Source organism: Eulemur rufifrons, chromosome 4 (genome assembly GCF_041146395.1).
Source record: "Eulemur rufifrons isolate Redbay chromosome 4, OSU_ERuf_1, whole genome shotgun sequence".
Taxonomy (NCBI): Eukaryota; Metazoa; Chordata; class Mammalia; order Primates; family Lemuridae; genus Eulemur; species Eulemur rufifrons.
Window position 1 is genome coordinate 61,035,399 of NC_090986.1, and position 25,533 is coordinate 61,060,931.

The 25,533-nt window shown below is 41.7% G+C and overlaps 1 protein-coding gene across 1 annotated transcript in view; it reads right to left on the minus strand.

Moving 5' to 3' along the window:
• ENOX1 (ecto-NOX disulfide-thiol exchanger 1) overlaps window positions 1-25,533 on the minus strand; it is a 239,815-nt gene that overhangs the window by 63,926 nt on the left and 150,356 nt on the right. Inside the window, exon 10 of the mRNA XM_069467218.1 lies at window positions 17,997-18,181. Coding sequence (XP_069323319.1) covers window positions 17,997-18,181 — 185 coding nt within the window. The remainder of the gene's footprint in view (window positions 1-17,996; window positions 18,182-25,533) is intronic.

Consider the following 25,533-nt stretch of genomic DNA (forward strand, 5'->3'; position numbering starts at 1 on the left):
CTGGAGCGTGGCCCTGTTCCCTGACCCTGCTGTTAAGATCCTCATATCCGCCAGAGCCTAACGGCCCAGGTGGGCACCTGCCTGGGCTCGCCCTCTGACCGGCCAAGACTGTGGCCCCTGGGGTCATGTCTGTCAGTACCCTGGGAGCCTGGGACAACTAGGGAGGTTAGTGTGAAAGCACAAATAAGTGTTTGCAAGGGTCCGGGTCCTCACAGGGATGCCTGAGACACGAAGAACCCCCCCACACCTGCCTCCCAGGGCAGCATGATCCGACAAAGATTCCCCAAGTCAGGGCCAGAATTGAAGGATGCACACAGTGTGCATACCTCTGAGCAAGGTCTTCCAGGCTGTGGGTGAAGGGAGGGCACAGGCTATGTATTCTCCAGGGGAGGGGTGGGGAGGAGAGGGAGGAACCCCAGAGAACAGGAACTTAGACCTGGAATATTTCCACGTTCCCCAGGGCTGGCCTATAATGCAGTAGGATTTCCCCTGCTGTACAGAAAAGGAAAACATCCAAGAATCCTTTGAGCCATGCAAAATTTTCAAAGGAAGGAGAGATTTCTGTAGGGCCTCAAGAGCCACAGAGAGGTTAGGAGAACACAGGAAGCCACTGAGAGGCAGATCTGGGGCCCAAGTCTGCAGAAGGGGTGGGGCGCCAAGGGCGGGCCCAGGAGCTCTCTGCCTCAGTGCAGGAGTTAAGCAAGTCCATTTGTACAAAATTTAAAAACAATATAAAAATAAAGGTCCATCCATCTACTGTCACCATGCAGTAGCAAGTCTAAGCAAAATTAGCGATAAAATTCTCATAAAAATCTTTTGTTGATCTAAATTCTAAATAATTGCTGCCATTACTGTTAAGATTTAGTAGGATGTACGCAATCATCACATTAGCACATTCCATTGTTCCTCCTTTAACAAACGTATTTTATGTGGAAACTGATTTGGGAAATTTCCAGTTTTATACTCTGCCCCAACTCTCTATCCCCACCTCTAGCCCCTCTAATGCACCCACATAAAGACTCAGCTACACACATTTGTTTTGATTCAGAATCATTTGAGCTTGCTTTGGACACAGTGTGTCCAACCCCTACTGCTCTACACACAGTCTGCATTTCTACAGCATATTTGAAATAAACAATGACAGCACAGTTTGCAAAGACTAGTTACTTCCATTCGTTCCGCAGGACCACTTTAAGAATTTTTATGCTTACAGTTTAAAATAGCAAAACAGAGACCCAATGCGTTTTACTATTTTTGGTTGGTATGTGTAAATTTTAATACATATATAAAATATTTTTACTGATTTTTAATATTTTAAAAATTGAAATGTATTCTTCTTTATAGATTGTTAATTGCTTGCTTTAAAACCAAAAGACAAGTCAAGAAAATGTTACATCGGTGACACAATTAGTAGTTGCTTAAATTGTGCCTTTTGCATTTGGTTCTATTAAAACTCACTTATTTGCTGGACAATTATTATATATAGTAACACATTAAGTGTAATCAAGGAGGAAAGTTCAAAGTGTTAGATGGATTAAAGAAAACTATTGCATAGATAGTTGTGATTTTTTTCCTTTCATTGTACTATGATATTTTATTTTCTTACTGGAATAAATATATACAAAATTCAATATAAGAAGATTTTCAGTCTGCATTTCTTTCTTGGCTATTGTTATTATTCATTTCGCTTCGTGATTATCACTAAAAATAATGTTGTCATTTAGAGGAGGGGAATGTTTAAAAAAGGATCCTCTCTGAGGATGAAATTACCACTGCTGGCGCTTGAGAGGGAGAGAAGGAGACGGTGACCTTGGCCTGCTGGGCTCGGGCCAAGGGGGACTGTTTCATCAGATGTGATTTTAGAGACCATTTCCTTTACTTGAATCTGCCCCTGGGAGGGACTTGAGTGAATCACAGATACTTCATGGCATTCACATAATCCACTGGAGTTACTAGTCATGATATACCATATCCCAATGAGGCAACATTATTCTGAAAAGAAATGTAGCCAAGGATCGTCAAAAAGGCAAAAAATGAGCTACGGACGTGTCAGCATTTCAAAGGTTAGCGTGATTGCTGCGTTGCTGACCTGCTGTGCATCCTTGAATGAACAACTTAACTGCCCTGATGTCCTCTTTTCCCCAAGTCCACCCTCACAACTGTCTAGTGAGGAATTATTTATTGTTTGTGAAGCAATATACCAATTAAGTTCTTGAATACTGAACACAGAAAAAATGATGCAGAAGTGGTTCAGAAGGCTCTAAATCCTATTTTCTCTTTGGATGATTTTTTTTTTTAATAGTGTAACTTGCAGGGTCCTTGCAGCTTCCTGTTTTTTTACTTTGTTCACATGTTAAATAAAGATAATAATACTTCCAAGTGGGACACTGTAAGACTAAAGACCACGCATTAAGTATGTGAGGTTTCTTGAGTGGCAAAAGGTACTGATAGAGTTAAATGAAAGTGCTGTCATTATCCTCTTTGCCAACGTGGAGACACTAAGACCAGCAAGGTCAAGAGACTTTGAGCTTTTGAGTGGGCAGTACTGGGGATTAATATTCAGAGAGCAAGGTCTGTTGTCCGGCCCCATCCTAGCCATGCTGGTTACTATCCTTTGGTCAATTCTTAAAACACAGGCCAGCCAGCTTGTATTAACACCATTCATGCAATTCACAAGAGAAGGTGTCAAATGCTTGCTGAAGTAGGAACATGTATCAGTGATGTTCTCTCCCTTGCCTTTGCTGGCAATTCCGCTGCAAATGATAATCCAATTTGCTAGGATTTATTTATTCTTATCACTTTTATTTTTGTAATTATATGAGGTGGTCATCACCCCAACCTCTGGGCACATGTACAGTTGTTAATGTAGAAATTTAAAATATTAACATGCTTTCCAGCCAGGTTGGCTCATTTACTTCAATCAAACGAGAACCTGATTGAACAGCTGGGTCTTGTACCATGCCCCAAGGGCCAAGGGAGATTTGTTCTTTCTTTGCAGGGTTTATAACCCAATCATGATCTGAGATTACAGCCTGAAAACCTTCCATGAGTGACTTGTGACTAAAGTTCTATGGCCGTCTTTGGAGGTGTCTTTCACGAAGTGATCTGGGCTTCGTTCAGTTTAGTCACTGGAGAGCCAAGCCATAGCTTGTTCTAGCAGCATTGACAACAGATATTACCACCATCACCGGCCTCTTTGGTTGCAGATTTAAGAAAGCAGCTTTTGCCTTAGTGGTTATAGAATTAAGAACATGTGTTGAAGTCTAAAGGGCTTGCAGTTGAATTTTAATGGTGAGAAAGCTGAAACTGTCTAGCGTGTTCTGCAGATAAATGAAGAGAGAAAATATAGCTGAAGGTTTTATCTTTACATCAGCCATAGATATCCAAGGATGGAAAACTTTCCTTATTAGATCTAGAAGGTCCCTATCACTTATATTACTTAACTCCTGATAATTATAAAACTTTAGTGAAGCTAATTAAATGATTAGAATATTCCCAATTTTCCTTTGTTAACATAAGTCAACATTTTTATGACCAGGAGAATCAGATACCTCGGGGCAGAATAAGGAGAAAAGAATAGCCCTGAACTCGGCACTCTGACTTGTTAGTGGGCCTGGAACAAGACTTGTAGATAAATGAGCACATTCATCTGTCACTAAGGAAGTGACAGGCAGAGGAAGTCTGAGCCCTCCCCCAAAGCTTCCAAGTTATTCTAATACATTTAGGCTGTTCTGGAACCCCACATTTTAGGATTCTCAGAGTAACTAGAATCACCAGAGATCTCCCAGTTTCACCTGTTCCCTACTCCAGGGCTGGGCAGGTGAGGGCTGCAACAGGCTAGAACAGCTTCCCCAAGAAGCTTCTAACCCCCAGCAGGTGACCCGGTGGTAGCTACTCAGCCTCTGGACTCTATCAGGCTTGCCCTGTCTTTGAAATGCAGACTCTTTTTAAGGAAAAATAACAATAATAGCAGCAGCAGCAACAACACAAAACCTCAACAAATACTGCCATTGTGAAATTTGTCACATATTCTTAATATCTGGGGCGAAGATCTGTCTGGTAAAATACAATACAGCACCACCGTCTCGCATAGATCTCAAAGTGCAACAGAAAATTATCATCTTAAACCAATCTTCTCTGTTTCAGAAACATTAAATATAGGAAGCATTAAAGAAGTGAGCTGAGTTACTCAGACCCTTTACAACAAATGGTGTCAGCACGGCCATGAATGAGAACAGCAAAAAAGGCTCCCAAGGTATAAAAATTAAGAGAAATTAGAGCCATAACTTCACACTTACCAATGTCAAGCTGCCTGTGAAGTGCTCCTCCAGCCTTAGCAAAACCCCTACTCTGGATTGGCACCTGCATGCATTTTACATTATATGTGGGACGTCTACCCACATCCTTTTCTTTTTACTTTTTTTTTGTTGTTGTTGTTGAGACAGAGTCTCACCATGTTGCCCGGGCCAGAGTGAGTGCCGTGGCGTCAGCCTAGCTCACAGCAACCTCAAACTCCTGGGCTCAAGCGATCCAACTGCCTCAGCCTCCCGAGTAGCTGGGACTACAGGCATGTGCCACCATGCCCGGCTAATTTTTTCTATATATATATTTTAGTTGGCCAGATAATTTCTTTCTATTTTTAGTAGAGATGGGGGTCTCGCTCTTGCTCAGGCTGGTCTCAAACTCCTGACCTCGAGCGATCCACCCGCCTCGGCCTCCCAGAGTGCTAGGATTAAAGGCGTGAGCCACTGCGCCTGGCCCACATCCTTTTAATGAAAACTTCAATCACAAGTTTTGCTGAAGTCAGCTGAAAGGCCAGCTGCAAACAATGATGGCAAAGAAAGATGATCATCCATGATATACGGCTACTTAAGTTTGCATTGTGGAAACAGGAGGGATAACACCAAGGTTAGTGTTGATGACTTTTCAAAAGAAAAAGATAGGGAGACCACATTTTTAGGGTCTGCTAGTGGATTTCGTGCAGCTTCTTTTTTGCTTCCTGATGACAATCTGAAAATGTACACCATGAAACAAAGCAAGTGATATAAACCAGCTGCAGTTTAGTCTAATTGATTATATGGCAATTAAGAAGGATTATATTAGTTTAGGAAGGTTAAAAAAAATTACGTGTAACTGAGTTCACCGTGGATAACCTTTTATCAGGATAAGAATGTTCTCTTCTATTCCAAATTCTAAAAGCTTCATTTTTCTTTGGCTGTTTTACTTTTAGATTATGAATAGATGTTCTGTAGCTATGAAAACAATTCTGTCATTCTGGTTTAACTGTTAATGGGCTATATTACGTTGATAAAACTTTTCAAATGTTGAACCAACTTTACATTCTTGGAATAAATCCAATTTGGTGGTTTATAAAAGATCAGGTTAAATTTGCTTTTTAAAAGGAATTATAAATCTATGTCCATAAATGAGACTGGCCTGTTATTTCCCCCTTTTTTATACCGTTCTTGTCCTGTTTTGTTATCAAGTATACTAGCCTTATAAATTAGTGGGGAAGTGTTTCCTCATTTCGTATTCTCTGGATGAGTTTATAAAAGGTTGATATTATTTTTCTTGAATGTTTGGTAGAAGTTGCCTATAAAGCAATCTGGGGTCTGTTGCTTTGACATAAAATTTTAAGCTCCTAATTCAATTATTTTTAAAAAAGAGATCATTCAGGCTTTCAATTTCTTCCTGATTCAATTTTGATATGGTGTTTTTTCCTATAGGAATTTGTCTATATCACCTACATTAAAAATTTGTCATAAAGCTATTCCTGGTATTCTCTCCAGGGTCTCTTTAGTCCCTGTCACATCTGTAGTTACACCTCATTTTCATTTATAGTATTGTTTATTAGGTAGTTCTTTTGCTTTGATCAATATTGCCAAAGATTTTCCATTTTGTTAGTCTTTCCAAATAAACATTTGGCTTTGTTGATCTTCTCTACTGTTTGCTATGTTAGTAATTTTTATCCTTATCTTTATTTAGCTTTCACACTTTGTGTTATTCTTTTTTAATAGAAGTTTGATGCTTACCTCCTTGTTTTTACTTTTTTTATAAAACAGACAATTAAAGTTTTTAGTTTTTCCTCTGTGTTAGCTGCATTCTACAAGTTTGATATGTTACATTTTAATTATCAATTATTTCTAAGTATTTTCAAATTGCAATTCTGATTTCTATTTGACCCTGTGGGTTTAGATGTATGCTTTTAACTTTCCAAATATATGGGATTTATTTTAGTTATCTTTTTTGGCATTCATTTCTAACAATTTTGTTGTGGTCAGAAAATATGATACCACTCTTTTGAAATTTGTTGAGATTGGTCTTAAGGCCTGGTATGGGATTAATTTTCGTAAATGTTCCAGGTATATTTTAAAAGTACGATTTTCTGTATATGTCCTGCAGATCAAGCTTAAGAGTAGCTTATTGTTCTTTTATGGACTTTTCAGTTGGCCATTACAAAAATGTCCTGAAATTAATTGTGAGTAGCACTGAAGATAAGAAATACAAACCGCTAGGGAAGAAATATAAACACCAGAGAAAAGAATTACACAGAGGATTAGCAAAGGGCAAAATTGTGGAGTATCATCTATGTTTAAATTATTGAAGAATGTGTAACCCTCTGGCTCAGTAATGACTTGGGATAAAATGTAAATTGTGGGTGGAAATATACATATGTAACTTCATGAATGTATGTCCCCACGCTTGCCAATGAAGACTGCTCTTACTGAACTCCTGATACCTGGCTTAAAGTAAATTAAGGTAGTGATGGTGGTGAAAGGTATAAAACAATGAAATGTGGTTGTTTGATGGGTCAGCAGAATGAATTATGAGAACAAAAGGTCAGAAGAAAATGAAAGAGATCATTTTTGATCTCTCTGAAAAGGCACTGTGTTGGTCTTTCCTTTATAAGCACTACTTATGACACCCCTTCCTTGGAAACCTACAGCCAAAGTTCAAACATACTTTCCCCTTTTTTATTTTCCCCAGTACTTTCAGAAAATAAGGCTGTTGTGGCTGTTTGCTAAAGGTATCTGTGTGTGTGTGTGTGTGTGTGTGTGTGTATGTGTGTGTGAAAGCAAGAGAGAAAGAGAGGAGACAGAAATAGAGAGAGAGGAGGAGGGAGAGAAAGAGACAGAGAATAAGCAAAAATCTCAAAAACCAGAAAGGTAATTCCCAAATTGAAGAAGTTGAATACGGATAGGAACTTCACGATGCAGGGTGTTTTGCTGATCAATTGAGTGAAATGGGTGGTCTATAAAGTGAGGACCAGATTGGGCACTAACTTTAAGTTTCCCTTGATGACTATTCAGGGTGCTTTGCTAAACAGAGGAGAAAACAGTCTTTAACTAACCATCGAACATCTTGGAACTGAATTCCCAATTCTATACTTTGGTTACAATTCCAGGAACTTTAACTAAGTTTGGCTATTCCATTGGCTAATATTTAAAAATGATTAGCACTGCATGTTTATCCGTACATAGGGAAAAAGACTGAAAGCCTATATGTGAACATTAACAAGAGTTGTATCTGGGTAGTTGAAACTCTGAATGATTTTTGTTTCCTTTTATATGTTTCTTTTATGTTTCCAAGTTTTCTGCATTGAGCATATATTCTTTTTGTAAAAAGGAAAAATAAAATTAAAAAAAAATTTTTTTTTTTTCTTTTTGAGGCAGGGTCTTGCTCTCTTGCCCAGGGCTATCGTGCAGCGGCGCCATCATAGCTCATTGCAACTTCAAACTCCTGGGCTCAAGCAATTCTCCTGCCTCAGCCTCCCTGGTAGCTGGAACTATGGGTGTTAGCTATCATGACTGGCTAATTTTTATATTTTTTGTAGAGTCTATGCCTCACTATGTTGCCCTGACTGGTTTTGAACTCCTGGCCTCAAGTGATCCTCCTGCCTTGGCCTCCCACAGTGCTGGGATTACAGGCATAAACCACCATGCCTGGCCTAAAACAAAAATGTAAATGACAAAACTAGAACCAGGAAAACTGCAACTTCCACCCATGTTTCTCTTGCTCTGAGTTTTCTCTTACATAAAGAGGATTTGTTTTTCTCTGACTAATTCTCTTTTCTTCTTTGTTTCAATGTTGTATTCTTTTGCCCCCACCAAATTTCTCCCTGCATTCTTTTCACAGCCTTCATTTCTGATAAGAAGGAAATGGGCTGGTCTTAACCCTCACCTTGCCTCTCCTAACCAGCTGCATGGAGAGAGGCCTGGAGCACGATGCCCCCCAGCTGTGGCCCGATCTGAGAGACGGATAATTATGTTAGTTTGGTTGGGAGCAGGACATCTGCTACATACAGGCAGCCATGGTGCTGGCAGGGTTCAGGGATTCAGTGCAAATGAGTCGGCTTCTTTGCATTGGCAGACTATAAAGAAATGAAGTCAAGGCCAGACCACAAGGATTCATTTTAGAGTCTGTGACCGGGGGCAGAACGACAGCAATGGTCAAACAGAGTAGAGGGCCAGTATGTGTCTGCAGCAAAAGTCTGTTTTGATGTACTACATTTAAGAAAAGATCCAGTTCACTATAAATTTGGTACTCATAGTATGATATGGCCTATAAGTCAGGAGGCAATTTCCAAAAGAAGTGTGGAAAGGGAAGGTTATTCAAAGGTCATCCCACGACTGCCACAGAGTGTGTTGGGAAAAGCGGAGTTCCTTTCTCCCGGGAATAGCTGCAGGTCTATTGGAGATGCAGGATTTCCCACTGCAGACGTCAGGAAAGCAGCTAAAGGCAGAAGTCAAATGATTTTAATGGTCTACAGGGCAATGCCATTATTTCTATCCCTGGCTCCTACAGTGATTCGTCTGCTAGCCTCATTATTTTGAGAAGGAATGATTACTAATGAGGATGCATTTGATAATCAGATTAATTAATGGCAGAGCAGGATAACTAATAATGAGATGAAGCAGCTCATAGTTAAATTTTATTAGGGCTTCTCTTCCCCTTCCCAGAAGTGATTTATTTTCACGACTCAAATTTAATACATAAAAGCTGCATGTATGTTACTTTCCTTTTGCTAGCTCTTACTTTGCTACTGCAAAGACCAACTTAGGGGCTAGGACAAAGAGAGTCAGAAAACTGCCAGTAGGTTTTTGCCAATCGTATTTTCAGTAATCTGCAAGCACACGAAGGCTAGAACTTCCTAATCTTCTGTTGTTCTTGTGACCATTGTGGTTCTGAAGCGCTACGTTCAGTACAGTTCAGAAAGCTGTGGGACTGTGGTCGGACAGACCCGGCTGTGGTTCTTACACGACGCGGTGTACCTGTGCCCTGGGCCAGTCTCTTGACACCTCTGGGTCTCAATTTCTTACCTGATGACCTGGGATAGGCACACGCTGCTGCGGTGCGGTGAGGGCTGAGTGAAATGATGGGAGGCTGCTTCTGGAGTTGCCTGGAGAGACGGGGCCTTCCTGCTGTAGGGGGCACAGGAGCAGCAACCCAGGCCACACCAGGGTGAGGACATTTAGACCTGGACTTGTCCAGACTTACTCTGCGAATCCTGACTCTTCTTTCAAACCTCTACAGATGTTCACATTTTCGCCTGGAATATGGCAATCACAGTTTGCATTTATTTAACAGCTTCTCAAAATGTGCTCACATGCATGATCACACGTGTGTGACACATGACTTTATTATAGCAAAGCCTTCCCGAGGCTGGCAGGACCCATTTTCCAGGTGAAGAACTTGAGGCCCAGACAGCCTGACTTTCCCAGAGTGGTACAGAAAGCAGCCAGGCTGGAGCCACGTTCTCCTACTTCACTGTTTTCATTTTCTGACTCCTGCCCAGTGTGGCATGGACACAGCTTATCTCCTTCTCCACCTTATGACCTGTGTCCAGTGAGGGCAGCAAGATACTCTCTTGAAACTGCTTAAAAAAAAAAAACAACAAAAAAACTCTGGGAGTTTTCCTCTCTATTATCTTCACTTTTAGTCTTTGTATCTTATCTAGAATCAAATGGGAAAGTGCTTTGAAAACTCTCAAACCTCTAACAGATGTCAGGTGTGATCATTTCAAACAGGTAGGGCTTTGTAATGTAAAGCCCTGGGCCAAGAATTGGAGAATCGGTTTCTATTTCTGGTTCCACGTGTAGCCAACAATCCCTTCAAGAGTCTCACACTGAAGTCAGGGATACGTGCTGTCTTCAGATGCACCAGGAATGCAATCTGCGAATGTCACGAAATGCACGCGCTGCCAGCAGGAGCCCTACAAATGACCTTGGGCAGTCTAATGAAAGGTGCCACCAAATTATAAATGCGGATTATCATCATGTGGGCTGCTGGCATAATGCACCATCCCAAGATAGTTGGCCGAGGAATGGATACAAAAGGAAATTATAAATCTGGGATAGTTAAATGAAAAGAAAGGAAGATCATGGTGGATCCCAAATTTGGCAGCTCTTGTGAATCTTAATGTTTAAAGTCATTGAACCTTTTTAAAGTCACATCACCTGAAAGATGTACATGTTTTATGATTTTTATGATTCTAGTAAAATGTCAGTGGCTTTTAAGATGAATGTGGGAAATGTCTTGTGCATTGTTTTATAGTCAGAAAGAAAGAAACTTCATCTGGGTATTTGAAATTGAATCAAATAAACATGGGTATGTCTCTGCAGCCATAGCTGTAAAGACCCCAGGTTTTTATGTGTGTGTGACCGCCTGCTTGTACACACACACACATTTTTTGAATTTTCTAATGCCGAGGACTTTACTACTTGTACCTGAGAGTCTCTACACTGTAATAATGAGATTTTCTTGCCCTGTCCAGTGATACTGAATCATTTCCTGCACTGACGTATAACTTTTCCTATATTAAAGATTTTATGATAATATCGCTAAAAGCCTTTTCCTGAATGAGTCAACAACCAGATCAGCATGTATGTGCTATTTCTTCCTTCTAACTAAACATTTTCGAGGCTCATGAACTCTACTTAGAAGGCAGATCCTTTTGATATATTGCAACTTAATTTCCTGACTTTCAATCTTTAGTTTTTTACATTCTACATTTAGTCTCTAACTATTCCATAAAAGCTCTTAAAATATAATTTGTCATTACAAAAATCTTGAATTTCTTCTTTTAAAGGGATTTCTGTTTTCCCCTTTTTCTTGTCCTATGCTTGTGCCATTTTCCTTTTAAAAAATGTTTTCAATGATAGAGGAAGAACTGTTTGTTCTTCCCGCTGCATCTGCCGTCCTTTCTGCACGTCCTGCACATCCCTCCGTCGGGGACAGACTCTACTTTCTGCACAGCCACTGGAGGTTAGGCCTGTCCTCCGCCAGACCACCAGGACCGCCCCTTCTCTCTTCTGGGACAAGGAAACAGAGTGGAGAACAAGTTCACCACTTTTCTTTATTCCATATTTCAGCCTCTTCAAATCACCTTTTTCTGACTATTTGTCTCCCTTTGTCTCTTTCGAAAGCCCTTTTCGTTTGCACATTTGCCTCCTCATGCTGAGACAGCTCTCTGGACTCCAAACTATGCCACTGTAAGTTCCCTTGTTCCTTCCTCTTAGACATTCATGACACTTGCTCGCTGAGCTTCCTTTCCCTGTGTGCTTGTGGACAGCCAGAATAATCTGCAATACCCTCCCATGCCCACCCCCTGAGCCACAAGGCACCAAGAATTCATTCAAGGACTGGGTTAAAGTTAAAAGCCCCTGAAACAGATGTCATAGGCTGTGTGTGTGTGTGTGTGTGTGTGTCTTTCCACCAGAGACTCAATTAAAATGTCTGTCAATGAATACATTTATAAAAGCAAACGGAACAGGAAGGGAGTTCCAGAGAGTTTCTAGTATGTGACAGATTCTGGCATTTGAGGGATCCCCAACTATCCTTAAATAAAGGCTGCCAATCAGTGAGCCCTCAGTCGGCCACTGCATGGGAGAAAGACCCGGCCCTGTAGGAGACCTGGACCCAGCAATGCGCAAACCCACACAGCTTCCTAGAAAAGTCAGCCAAGCCCTTCACACCTAGATATACACAGGCCACCACCCACCACCTCGCTTTTAAAGAAGCCTGTATGTAGAAGAGAGAGACTGAAACACAAAAACCGAATGACTAATCTTAGAATAAAGAGAAGTGATCGAGGAACAAAAAGAATTTTGAATATTCTAGTTAGTATTCTCAAAAACACTTGTGAAGATAATGCAACCATAAAATAAGATTGCATGAAAAGATAATAAACAGAGAACATAAGCAGATATTGCATTCACAGGTCCGCCAAAAATTAATCAGAGAACAAACTAAACTTTTGAAAAAATAAAATAATATGTTTATTAAGCAGAAACTTCAATGGAAAGGATACAAGATAAAGTTAAAACATAAAATATTAGAGAAAAGATAATGGACACAGCACCAACCTAGCAGGTCCATTATCAGACTGCTGGGTATCTTGGTTAGAAATTAAAAACACAGGCCGGGCATGGTGGCTCACGCCTATAATCCTAGCACTCTGGGAGGCGAGGTGGGAGGATGGCTCGAGGTCAGGAGTTCGAGACCAGCCTGAGCAAGAGTGAGACCCTGTCTTTACTAAAAATAGAAAGAAATTAGCTGGATAACTAAAAATATATAGAAAAAATTAGCAGGGCATGGTGGCGCATGCCTGTAGTCCCAGCTACTCTGGAGGCTGAGGCAGGAGGATCGCTTGAGCCCAGGAGTTTCAGGTTGCTGTGAGCTAGCTTATGCCATGGCATTCTAGCCTGGGCAATGGAGTGAGTCGCTGTCTCAAAATAAAATAAAAAATAAAAAAAAAAGAAATTAAAAATAGAAAGCAAAAACGAAAAATGATCAAGAAGAAGGAGAGACTTCTGTTGCAAACAAACTACTGTCACTGCCCTGCATTCCTACCTGCATGTGGCGGCCACCCAGTTCTCTGCAGCTCTACCTCCTGAGGTTGGCTGGGAGCACTGGGTCTGCTGCGTTTTCAAGGATTTCCACGGTTTTCAAGGGACAATAAAATATTCTTAAATATACTCATTTTATCTGTCTTTCCCTAAAACTTTCTATTCATCAAAAGTACCACTACCCCTACCACAGCCACCCTCCCAACCAAAGCCACCTGTACCACCACTAGGACCACCTTCCCCACCACAGCCACTGTCACTACTACAGTCACCTTCCCTGCCATAGTCACCTTTCTCTCCACAGCCACCACCATCACCACCCCTGTTACCACTCCTGCTACCATCACGATTATCTTGATTTTGATACATAACTTAAGACTTCTTTACACGTGAGTTTGTCAGGGCTGGAACTGAGCACTAGCTTTTCTCTATCTCTAAAAAAAGATCTTACTAAGCAATTGAGCAATTTAAAGGAGACTGCAGAGAACAGGCTGAACTTACGCAGAGTCAGGTGCACCCACTGATGTTCTAATTTCAAAACACCTTCATTTATCCTTAATGTAGATTCCAAAGACTGACTTTTGCCCAACATTTTTGCAAAACTAACTGGGGTTATTTTATATTTTAGGACAGTAGTAATATCATATTTCTTTGTCTTCCATAAAGTGAGTCTTAATTAGTGAGATTTTGTAATACCCTATAGAAAATCACACATATGTTCTACTTAGAGTATAAAGAGAAAAATACTTGTTACTTAATTTCCAAAATGGTGTTGATTGTAATAATCTTCCTTTCCCCATATTTTTTTTCCTGATCTTCCCTTGCTGAAAGTTGTCAAGACAGCAGACTAACACTGGGTCTTACCAATGTCAAGCCAATGCTAAAGAGCCACTGTTCTACATGGGCCAATGGTTTACTGGCCTAAGACAGCTGGTCTGCAGACTAGATTTGCTAAAACTATTAAAAAAGCATTGGCTTAAAGTATTTATGAAGTAGCCTCCTGACATAATCATTGTTAATTTTATAATCAGCAGTTTTTAATTGCATCCTGTTGTTATCTTAATATTTATTAGTCCTATCAACATAATTTACACAAGGCTTCAAAAAGCATCCTGATTTTTAAATGGATTATTTTAAAATAGGACACATTGATCTATCCTCATGAATAACAATAAAAATATTGATTAAATTTAGATGTGAATGAGACCATAATTAGATACCACTCTACCCTTACTACAATGGGTAAAAAAGACAACACCAATTGACCATGCCAAGTGCTGACTGATGAGGATGCAGAACTTGAGTTCTCATACAGTCCTGTGGGAATATACAATGATATAGACACTTTGGAAAACAGTTTGACAGTTTCTTAAAAAGTTAAAAACACTTAGCATTGGACCCGCCAATCTTAGTCCTAGGTATTTACTTAAGTGAAATGAAAAATTATGTCTAAACAAAAAGCCTGTAGGTGAATATTTATAGCATCCTTATTCATATTTGCCCCAAACTAGAAACTACCTAAATGTCCATTAACTGGTGATTAGATAAACAAATGATAACTCGTGTTTACAATGGAACACGAGTCAGCATAAAAATGAACGGACTACGGGTACACACAGCAACATGGATGAATCTCACATGCATCGTGCTGAATAAAACAAGCCAGACTCAACAGGTTGCATATTGTGCAATTCTCCTTATGTGACATTCTTGAAAAGGCAAAACTGCAAGGGTAGAAAGCAGATCAGTAGTTGCTGGGAGTGCGGCTGACTGCGGGGGGCATGAGGGAATGGGTGATGGAAGCGATTTATCTGTTGATAGTGGTTACATGATTGCATGCATTTGTCAAAATTCGTAGAACTGTATGCCTTTTATTGTATATAAATTTTACCTCAATAAACCTAACAAACATATCCAGTGTGGTAATCTGAAAATAAGAGTTTAAAATATGTATATTCTTTACTTGTATACCTAAGTGAAAGTCAAAAACCACTCTACCCCTGAGGCAGAGACAGGTTAACTTCACAGCCAGCTTATGATCAGGGAAAGGCTACCACGTTACCATGGATACAAGCTATTTTGTATGAAGCCTTTAATATTATGAAATTGTGACTCACATGCAGTGCAGGGGTAAACTGAGAAACATGCAAAGTCACCCAGGGATTTTTCATCTTTAGGAACCTTGTGCATAAGGTTTTCTTCATGGATACATGAAAAAACGTGTGATGTCAGTGGACATATCCTTAAGGGATTGAAAGAGGAAAGGTTAGCAACTTTCTGGCTAAACTTGAAAGCAATTCTAAAAATTGTCCGCTAGTCCTAAGGTCATTAAGGCCCTTTATTTCTTTTGCTTGTTAGAGAAATAACCTCCCAAACATAGATGGACTGTGGAAATGATGACAGATGGGAGGCTGATCCTCTCTCTGTTGCCTTCCATCGAGACCACAATTTTCCAGTTCATAAAGTGGATAGTGGGCAGATTGGAAGCAGGTTTTAAAATCAGGATAATTCTTTGTGGTGGGATTCAAATTAGCAAGTTGTAGTGGTTTATTCACACGTGGTAGAATATGGTAGAAATATGAGTCTTAAAAAAGGCACCTATATTTTAAAACTATATTAAGGACATGTTGACACAGAGATAGCCACGCGTCTGCCTAACAAACAGGAAAAATTAAAATTATAGCAGCAACCATGGATTGAGTGTTTCCCATGCGCTAAGGAGGTGACACACATACCTCTTGGGTGCCAGTTCTCACCACGCCCTGCCTTGCTCTTACTGTCCAAGAGGCCCCACATAGCCCAGAACTCGCTACAGGCACCGTGCTACATGCTAGTTCTTGCTTCTGGGCCGTTGGCCATTTACTTCATCATTTGATACATGTATTTTGACTGTCTACTCTGTGTCCGTTATGGATTGAATTATATCCCCCACCTCAAATCCAAATGCTGGAGTCCTAGCACCTAGTCCCACAGAATGTGACATGATTTGGATATAAGTTCTTGCAGATATCATTAGTTAAGATGAGGTCATACTGGAGTAGGGTGGGCCACTAATCCTATATGAACTGTGTCTCATCAAAAGCAGAAAGCTGGACACACACACACATGGAGAATGCCGTGTGAAGATGAAGGCGGAGAGCAGGCTGAGCGTCTACAAGGCAAGGAAGGCCAAAGATAGCCAGCAAACCACCAGAAGTTAGGAGAGAGGCACAGAACAGATTCTTCCTTTCTGCCCTCAGAAGGAACCATCCCTGCTTTTGGACCCTGGATCTTGGACTTGTAGCCTTCTGAACTGTGAGACAACAAATTTCTGTTTTAACTATATTTGTAACTATGTTAAAGTACATTTCCTACAGACAAGGAGATTGTGAAAATACACGAGGAGCTCCAACACCTAAATCTCTCCATGGAGAGGCTGGCGGCTCAGGTGGCAACATGGAACACTGCTCCTCTGTGGCCAGGCACACAGCTCCCCAGTGTCCCTGCACTGAGACCCTGGCATGCATCTCCCTGGCCGAGCGCTCACCCTGCCCTCCTCTCACTTCTTTCAGATTTGAGTCTTCGACAGCCTTAATAGCTTCAACTACTTTTAAAGCGACTGGGGTAATCTTTTCTGGAGGAAAAGGAGTCCAGTTGCTTGCAGTGCGACAGAGGAGCTTTCAGGCTAGGTCTGGCGTCACGGCCTCTGGGGAAATCCACAGACTGTCATGCTGGCAAAGGGCACCGACAAACACCCAGTGTTGGGGCATATGGACAACCCAGGAGCCTCACACAGCAGCTGTTACATCGATTTCCAAGTACAGGGACCTGAGCAATGACTGTAATGACATTTTCCTGGCTGGCTCTGACCTCTGAATTTCACTGATTAGTCTAACACACACTGTGAACACCAACCAGTTAGGACTCAAAGCCAAGACTCAAAAATTGCTTTAAAATGGCAGGTGATGTTTAAGACATAATTTCTGTGACTTGGTCATTAACTTGCTCACGTCCCAATCTGTGATTCTTTTTTTATATCCCTCTCTCCCAGTCATTTTTCCCTGTCAGGCTCATGTTTCTCTGGTAGTTAACTCTAATCACTAAGACACTTTTGTAGGCAGTTCATGCTCCTGATCTTAGAGACCAATCAATAAAGATGGAGGAATTTTAAAAAACATTCTACTCACTGCATATTTTAACCTTCCATCATCCTATTTATATTTTCCTTGTTTAAATAAAAACAACTTTTTGGAGAAACTATTGGTTGAATTTCTACAATCAGAGGGGTAATTAAAGAATACTCATGTGTGATGATGATAACTTATGCTTTATTACTCTATGAAAACTCAAAGGCCCAAACGCCTTAAGAATATCATGTATCACTTGATGTTTTCAGACACAAATCCAGTTATGAATCTTTGATTCTACTGAGTCTATTCTTCACTGTCAACACTCAGATTTTCCTCTCCCCCAACCTCTTACTTTTAACATTACGCGTTCCTTTTCCCTACTCCAAAGCCCATGGCTTTCATCTCCTTTCCAACAATTGCCATAAAGGCACATCTTTAAGTTCAGTATGCCAAGATGAAGCCTGGCACTCTTCAACAAAAGCACAGCTATTGCCCTGTTTCCAGAGCTACCTACCCCCCAAAAGTCTGGTGCTCCATCCATTCCACCAACAAACATTTCTTAAATATATACTGTGTTGACAGAACCTGACTAGATCCTAAGTATAATCCAGAAGTGGAAACAATATAGTTTACATTCACACTAACTGTGAAAACAAACAAAACAAAGCAAGCTGCTTTTGTAAAACCAGTTGTCACACTTTAAACTTGAAACTTGGCAAAACACGTGCATCACCAATAGGCAAGGACTTGCTAACCATTTGCCATGAGGCTGTATTTCATATACAGACCACATTTCAATCTCCTAAATTCTCCTCCTTTATTTCCTACCTCCAGGGTGCATTTCTTCAACAAATGCCATTAGCTTGGCTGTTCTCCAGACTCTGCCCTTCCACAAATGGTCACGAGCACTTCCCTTTCCTGTGCACTTAGCTTTTTAATTGTTGTTTCTTCTTCATCCTTCCCAGCAAACAGCTGCCGTTTCACTTCCATTTAATACACATACCCCTTTCTCTCAAAAAAACAACCTGGGCCCAGGTACCTGCTGCATGCCTTGCATGGTTTGCTGTAGGAACTGCAGCTGCTGGTCCTTGGTGAGGTTTTCCTCTGTGCGGAAAAGCTGTTCTTTTTCTTGTTTCAGCAGCTCCACCTCATTCCTGTACGCATCCAGCTGCCAGCGGAGGCTGTCGTTCTCCTCTTTCAGAGCGTAGGCCTGAGCCGCCAGGGCTGAAGGACAAACAGAATGGGTACAAGTGAGTTGCCATCCTGCTAGGACTGGAGAGGCTTTCTGTGGGAAAGGGAGTCTCTCACCCAAACTCTTAATGTTCCTACCAGCTCAGAAATAAAACCAAAATGCCATATGCTATGGCTCTCTATTTTATAGTTAGTATTATATCACCTCTTCTGGAATTTTTATCTATTCTGTGTGTGTCCTGTCTTATGTCTGAATGTTCCTTATGGGCACAGGATTAATTCCTTCCAAATTCTGTCTCCTGACCTCTGTGCTGTTAAGTGATGCTGACATTCAGAATTCCTGGCAACAATCATATCTACCACAGCACTGTCCTTCCCCTGTAGAGGACTGCTTAGCTCCTTGGAGAGCTGCCTTCTTTCAAAATAATCAGCGACTCCACAGGTTGAGGCATGCAGCAGCCTCCCTGGGGAGAGAGGAATTTATATGCACACCATTCTTCCTGCTCTGCTATGGGGACAAAATGCACAAATTGCACAAATTGTTTTCTCTAACTCCTATCAGAATGGTAACCTAGTTCCATCTGTTTCACCAACAGATTAAAACTCTTTTCCCTTACAAGGCTGAGGGGTTAGTCTAATACTCCTCCCAGAAACCTAAAATCCTCTGTGTAGGTTCAGACTTCATTCACATCTCCACCTTACTGAGAAACCAAGACAGTTAACTCAGGGTCTCACACATCTCCGGGCTTCACAAACAGCTGAAACTGAGTAAGAGTGGTTGGTACAAAACAAAGAATTAGGATAGGGAATTCCTTTCCCTGGTTTCCACCTTATTGCTTAGCGATCTCTCCAATAATGGTAATAGTTTGCTGAGAGCTCACAAAGTACTGGACCAAGAGCTTTTTCTGAACTCTCTCAATGCCCGCATTGAGCCTGTGATGCGGGTGCTGGTCTTATCCCCCTGCCAACATAATGAGAAAAATGAGGCACAGAGAAGTTGTATAACTTGTCCAATCCCACAAAGCAAGCAGCAGAAACAGTCTTCAAACCCAGGCCACAGGTTCCAGAGTCCTTGCTCTCAATTACTGCGCTACTGTCAGTCTGTGTGCTTAGTTTGGACCAGACTGCTCCAGTCTCACGTTCTCCCTGCCCCTCTCCCTCCAGTGTCCCATACATTCTTCCCTCCCAACAGAAGAGTCATTCTCCACATTTTTAAGCAAGAGAAAAGTGAAAGAAAATTTGAAAAGCTTGTTACAAGAAACTTCTCCAAAGATGTAACTTGCAGTATGGAAGGGCCCGGAGTGGAGCCTACCGCACAGCAGAGCAGGCTCATTTCCACCTCAGCCCCGATTCCTCGTGTCAGAGAGCCAGGGCAGGGTCAGCCTCCTGAATGTCCTACTTGCACATCACAGTGTGATGATGACAGAGCTTTACTGAGGTGCTCTGAGACCGCAGTGAATTCTCTCCTCAAATATCAAATGTCAAATTATATAAATAATAGTTTTATAGCTGAGTGTTACGGAATGCCACTCTGCAAAATAATAATCTACGTGTAGTACACTCTGAAGTACTAATCAAACAAACACGCAAGAAACCAGAAAATTCCCTCCCTCAAATCATTAGGGATCAATTAGTCAATAAGCATTTACTGCATACTTACCTGTGCCCAGGACTGTCTGGGTGTCTTAGATCACAGAAAGAGGAGACAGAATATGTGCCTTCTCTCAAGGAGCTTTAAACTTTACTAGAAACTGACACATTTAAAAAGAAATTAATAATACATTGAAAGGAAGAACAGTATGATGCCTGGGATATAGCTGGCAGTCAATAAATGTTGAATAAATAAATGAGCAACTTTGTATCGAGGTATATGACAAAGGAGTATATCCTGCAGAAGTTGGGAGAAAGGAAAGAAAACTGTAGACTAGAGAAATAAAACAGGGCTTTGGAAGATGAAAAACCCAAGAACTGGGCAAGGATGTCTCAGTCAGGAGCCAGAACATAAGCAAAAGCTCAGAGATGAGAATTGAAGACAGACTATTTGGGGCAGGAAGGAGAGAAGGTTGATCAAACAGGCATGCGTCTGCCTGGAAGCGGTGAGAGAAAGGTGATCCGTGTCAGGTGACGAGAGAGGATGAGGAAGCTTAGGCTCAATGGAGCGGCCGATTGAGAACCACGGAAGGTGCTTGTGGTAGCGAAGGACACAATGAAATTGGTGATTTAGGAACATTAGTTTGGCAATGGTGCGTGGAATGAACTGGAGGCTGAAGAGAATGAATAAAGGAAATTTTATTTGGTGTATATGTGCGTGCAAAACTAAGGGGCAGCCAATTTTACAGTTTTCAGGGGCTTACTCATAAAATCAGAAATGATCCAGGGTACACCCAGGAACATGACTAGTGCCTTTTAATATTGTACAGCCCAACTTCGGATCTTGTCCACACCCTGAGATACCACCTCCTGATAACTCCATTTACTGATCCATAAGGAACTGGTTATGAGGCATCATTTGTGAGAGGAATGTTGTAATAGGGCAAAATCACAGAAAATGCAAATGATGAAAAAAGTGTTGGCACTACACAAGCACATTACTACATTTAGTAGCATTCAAAGACACTTAAGTCATTTCCTTAGGAAGCTCTATTTGGCCCTTTTTCAATTCAGAGTGGCATTTTTATTATCATAACTGATAGCAGGTGTTTGTGAAGAAATCGATTAGTATGCAGGGATGGAAATTACATTTTCCAAATGAATTGCATAGTCTGCAAGATATGCTGAAATCTGTGTAGCAAAATGCAAGCATCTATAAAGCATGTGCCAGCAGCATTATTTAAATAAATTGTCTGAACATAAATACGTATAGGAAAGTGTACCATCTATTATTTTAGGGGCTGTCTTATAAGCCTGTGGAATGGCACTGCTGAGAGTTCTTATTCTTGGCTACGCCAAGTGACCACTGTGCCTGCCAAGCAGGATATAATGCTGTTTGCATTCCTGGAATAGAAATATGATATCATTATGCATTATAAAAATCAACAGCTGTAATTCCCCCTACCCCCCCCCCAAAAAAATCAATACCATAGCCAATCTCATCAACATTTTTATAATTAGGGCATACAACTGATTTACATTTCTAGTTAAATGATTTCAAGCTTGATACTTACAAAAAAATTTTGGTTACTCATGTGGCAGCAAGTGGTTACTTTCTAAAGGGTGGGAAATTGTACACTGACTCCACTTAACTTCAGGGTCACGCTGCAGCCCAGAGTCTGCTCTTTACGCAAGGCTGCCTGGAAGAGGCTACATTATGTTTCCTGGACCAAAGCTCTAGCAGAAAAAAAATCCTAATAATTTCTGACCTAAAATAATTTCTCACTCTGTTAAAAATTCAGAAACTTGAAATGTCAACTCTTTATTTTGTTTTCCTCTAGTGCTTTCTGGAATACCATACTAAATGTAAAGAGTTTTGAAAAATGTGTCATCAAGCTTTCATGATAAAATTTACCCTAAGAGACTGTACAACAAATCCACTATTAAAATAAGCATAAGGATTAAAAATAAACTACAGCGTGCATCTTTTGGCAAGAATCCCCAGGGAGTAGTGCACTGGGTGCCAATAAACGGGATTTTTAACTAAGAGACACCCCGTGTGAATTACCAATTCCAACAATAAAAAAAGAATAAAATTAGACACCTTAAGTGTAAACTATATTGAACATAATTAAATTTCTTTTTCGTACATTTTAAAGGCACTCTTGAATGTAGTGGTGCCTCTGAATTATCATAATTAATTCACCAATCAACCATTTGTTGAGGGAACATGGCAGGGAGCTGTGGCATTTGCAGGAAGGTTAAGGCCAGTACAGTCATCCATTTATAGTTACTACTTTAGAAGAGTTCTGGACACTGGAATTTTCTGATTGGATCAATAATGAAATAACAACATTAGAAAAATTTTGCTAGGCAAGATTAAGTTATATTTCAAAAATTAGCACTAGACTAATAAAACTAACCAAAGTGACACCAGTGTATGAAAATTGATCCCAAGATTAAATTGCACTGCTGAAGAAAAGGCTTAAAGGTATTACAGCATCTCATTGTATCCTTTACTAGAGTCTATATAAACCATTATTCCTTATATTAATTATGGTCAAAGTGACCTCCTCCTCTGTCTCCTGTCTTACTTACTGTGTTTCCATGGGAACAGATAATGGCATGCTTAACTTCTTTAAGTAAATAATCTAGTGAAAGCCTTGAAATCTCTCTTACCAGCCTGAGCCAGCCTCAGAAAAATAATTAGCAATATATGAGAAATATAAGTTATTTTGGGTTATGTCCCAGTAAGCTGACAGTCTGTTAATATCTTTTTCATGCTCAGGCAAGAAGTAACTAAATAATAAAACACTTTAATATATTGTTTCTAACAATATCTGGATTTCTCCAGAACTGTTAGTCTTTGGGGAGCTCTGTGTTTAACACCCCCCTCCACTTTGCCAGATGTCCTCCTGGAATGCTGGAAGGACACTGCTGAAGCGTATATTACTTTCCCACATGCAAAGAAAGTCTTTTTCAAGGATTTCATTGGCTGCTACCCAGGTAGGCAGCTGTACTGAGAGGTCCAGGACACAGGAGGATGGGGACAAGCTCGAGGCTTGGCAGATATCACCCCAATTTCTGTGTGCCTTCCATGCACCTTGCTTTGCCATGACCCTGCCCTCTGGGCCCCTATGAAAGGGAGCAGTAGTTATGGCCCAGTGACAGGGACTCTGTCCAGGTTCTAACTGCCCCCTCTGCCCCGCATTCTGAGTCTTCTCATGGGGTGCCTGAGGTGTTTAGTGGCTATTCTATGACAGAGATGTCACGCTGTGAGGGACAGTGGTGTGTGCCTTCTGCAGTGCTTCTTTCTCTTTCCGCTGCTGGATGGGACTTGGGTCTCTGAGTCACCACATGGAGGAAAGGTGCCCAGAGACTCAGAATATCTGCCTGGGACTATTCTGTGCCCAAGAAATAAATACTTTCCTTTTTTAGTTAGGCCACTGAAAATTGGGACTTATTTTTACAGCAGCTGGTGTTATTCTAACTCAGTGTTTTCCAAACATTGGCCCGCATTGCATTAGAACCTCTGGGGGGGGGGTGCATACTAAAATGCAAATTTCTGGGCCCTATGCTGAGAGTTTCCAGTTAGGCATGTCTGGAAGGAAGCCTGAGAGTTTGCATTCCTCCAGTGCCCAGGTGGTGCTGAGACTGCTTTGAGAACCACTGCTCAGATCCCTTCTACGATGCTCTGGTTCCTGATCTGGGCTGTGGTTCTCTTGTTTGGATGAATACTCCTGAAGGAACCACATGCTTGGCTTGTCATTCTGGTTTCATTCCTTGATCTTTTGTGTGGCCCCCAGCTCCATGCGCTGTACCGGTAAGGTGGCCCTGTCTCATTCCTGTGCCTGGGCCCCATGAGCTCCTCCCTGCCCCAATGTCCTGAGCACCTCCTGATGGAGTCAGAGGAAGATTTGGGCCAAAAGCAGAGTCACCACTCTGTTTGCTTTAAATAACAGTAGCAGTGACAGTAATAATAGTGGTAGTACTACATTATTCGCACAATGCACTTTCACCCTCACAAAAATACGATGCAGTAAATACGATCATCATTTCTGTTTTATAGGTGACGGAACTGAGTTTCAGAGAGATGCAGGTTGCACAGCTGGTTGGAGGCACAGGGTGTGGCTCAGAACCATCGTCCTCCATGTAAGGCCATCAGGGTGGCCTCACTATACAGAAGCCCTGCAGCCCGAGAAAGGAGGAAACCAGAGACTCTATGGTAATGGCTAGTTTGTTCCCAGCAGAGGTAAAACTTTCCATTTCTGGCTCCATTTGAGGGGTGCTGTGCTGGCGAGAGGCTCTGCTATGAAAGCCGAGAGCACAGTCCTACTGTAAAATAAACACACGTATACTTTCCGCAGGACAAATTTGGGGATGGTCCATGTGGAAGTTAAACTCACCCTTTGGCAGTCTGGAGGTCTGACTCAAACCACTTAGGGGTCCCTCTTTCTGCCCTGCGTCTCTCTCCTCTGAAACGGACACACTGATCCCCACTACTCCCTGAGCTCAGCAGCCTCAGTTGTTAAAATGCTTCATTAAGAGAGCTGTGGCTAAAGACCCATGCTGACCTCAGGACTTCTGAAGAACCAACGTTAGAACTCACCTATGTTTTGCTTTTGTAAGCGTATGTGTCTCAGCTAGAATAAAGGTAGCAGAAACTCCTCTTCCTGTTGCTCTGACCTCCTGCAGAGCTCTGTCCCCTGGGTCTATTCCGAATGGGCTGATGACAGCCAATGACAAGGACCACCACCCTCAGAAGACCAAATGAAGGCTCTGGGTCCCTCACTGTCCATGGCTTCGTTCTCGATGAATGCTGCCACCATCGCTGCCTCCTTGTGGCCAGCACAGAGCCGGAAGGCTTCCTGGGACCATGTGTGCTGAGCAGCCAGTCTCCCACTAGACAGCCTCACACGGTACCAACAAAGTACAATTGATCTGTTTTTCAATAACACCTGTATCACCACTGAAGCAGCAATCTTCCTCAAATTGCTCATGGAAATTCCTTCTGCTACATTGTTGCAGGATTATTATTATTACAACTTAGCATTGACATAACATTTCATATTTGCAGTGTGTATTATAGTCTACACATTAGCTATTATCAGAGAGAGCTAAACAGAAGCACAATGCAGTGTCTATTTCCATCTTTGTGTGAGGCCAGTGGAATAAGGGTAATTTGGAGAGTGCAGGTAAACTAGATCCTGTTATTATAATGACTTAAAAGTGAGTCTGGAGGCACCACTGGCAGCAGGTGACTCAGGAGAAACATCCTCTGTTCCTCCTTCCACACGGCCCTTCCCAGGGAAGCAGTCTGCACCAGTGGCGGGGCTGGGAGGTGCCGCAGGGCCGCGGCCACTGTGGAGAACGCACATCATGCCTTATCACTTTTCCATTTACATTATCATCCTCTGATACCTCCCCCCAAACGCTCCCCATTTTCCTCAGAGGAAAATAAGCAAAGGAAAGAGGCATGCTCACTTCTTCCCATAGCAGGGTAAGTCTGTCATTTCAAACGCTGTTGCAGGATGCTCTGTCAGGCGAGCATGCCTCTAGAGTCCGCGGGGAAGCACATCAGAAGCCAATGGTGCAGGCAGGAGCCGAGCGCCGGCTGGAGGCCAGGGTTGGGGAGCAGGGCTCGCAGCTCCGGCTGGGTCTGACCTCAGCAGCTCCGGGCTGGCCGCAGGGACAATTGCAGACAGATGCGGAACCTGGTGGAAGCCGATGATGAGGAGGGCTCCAGGCAGGGCTCTCCCCACACAGGTAGTGGCAGGAAGCAGGAGGGGGAGAAG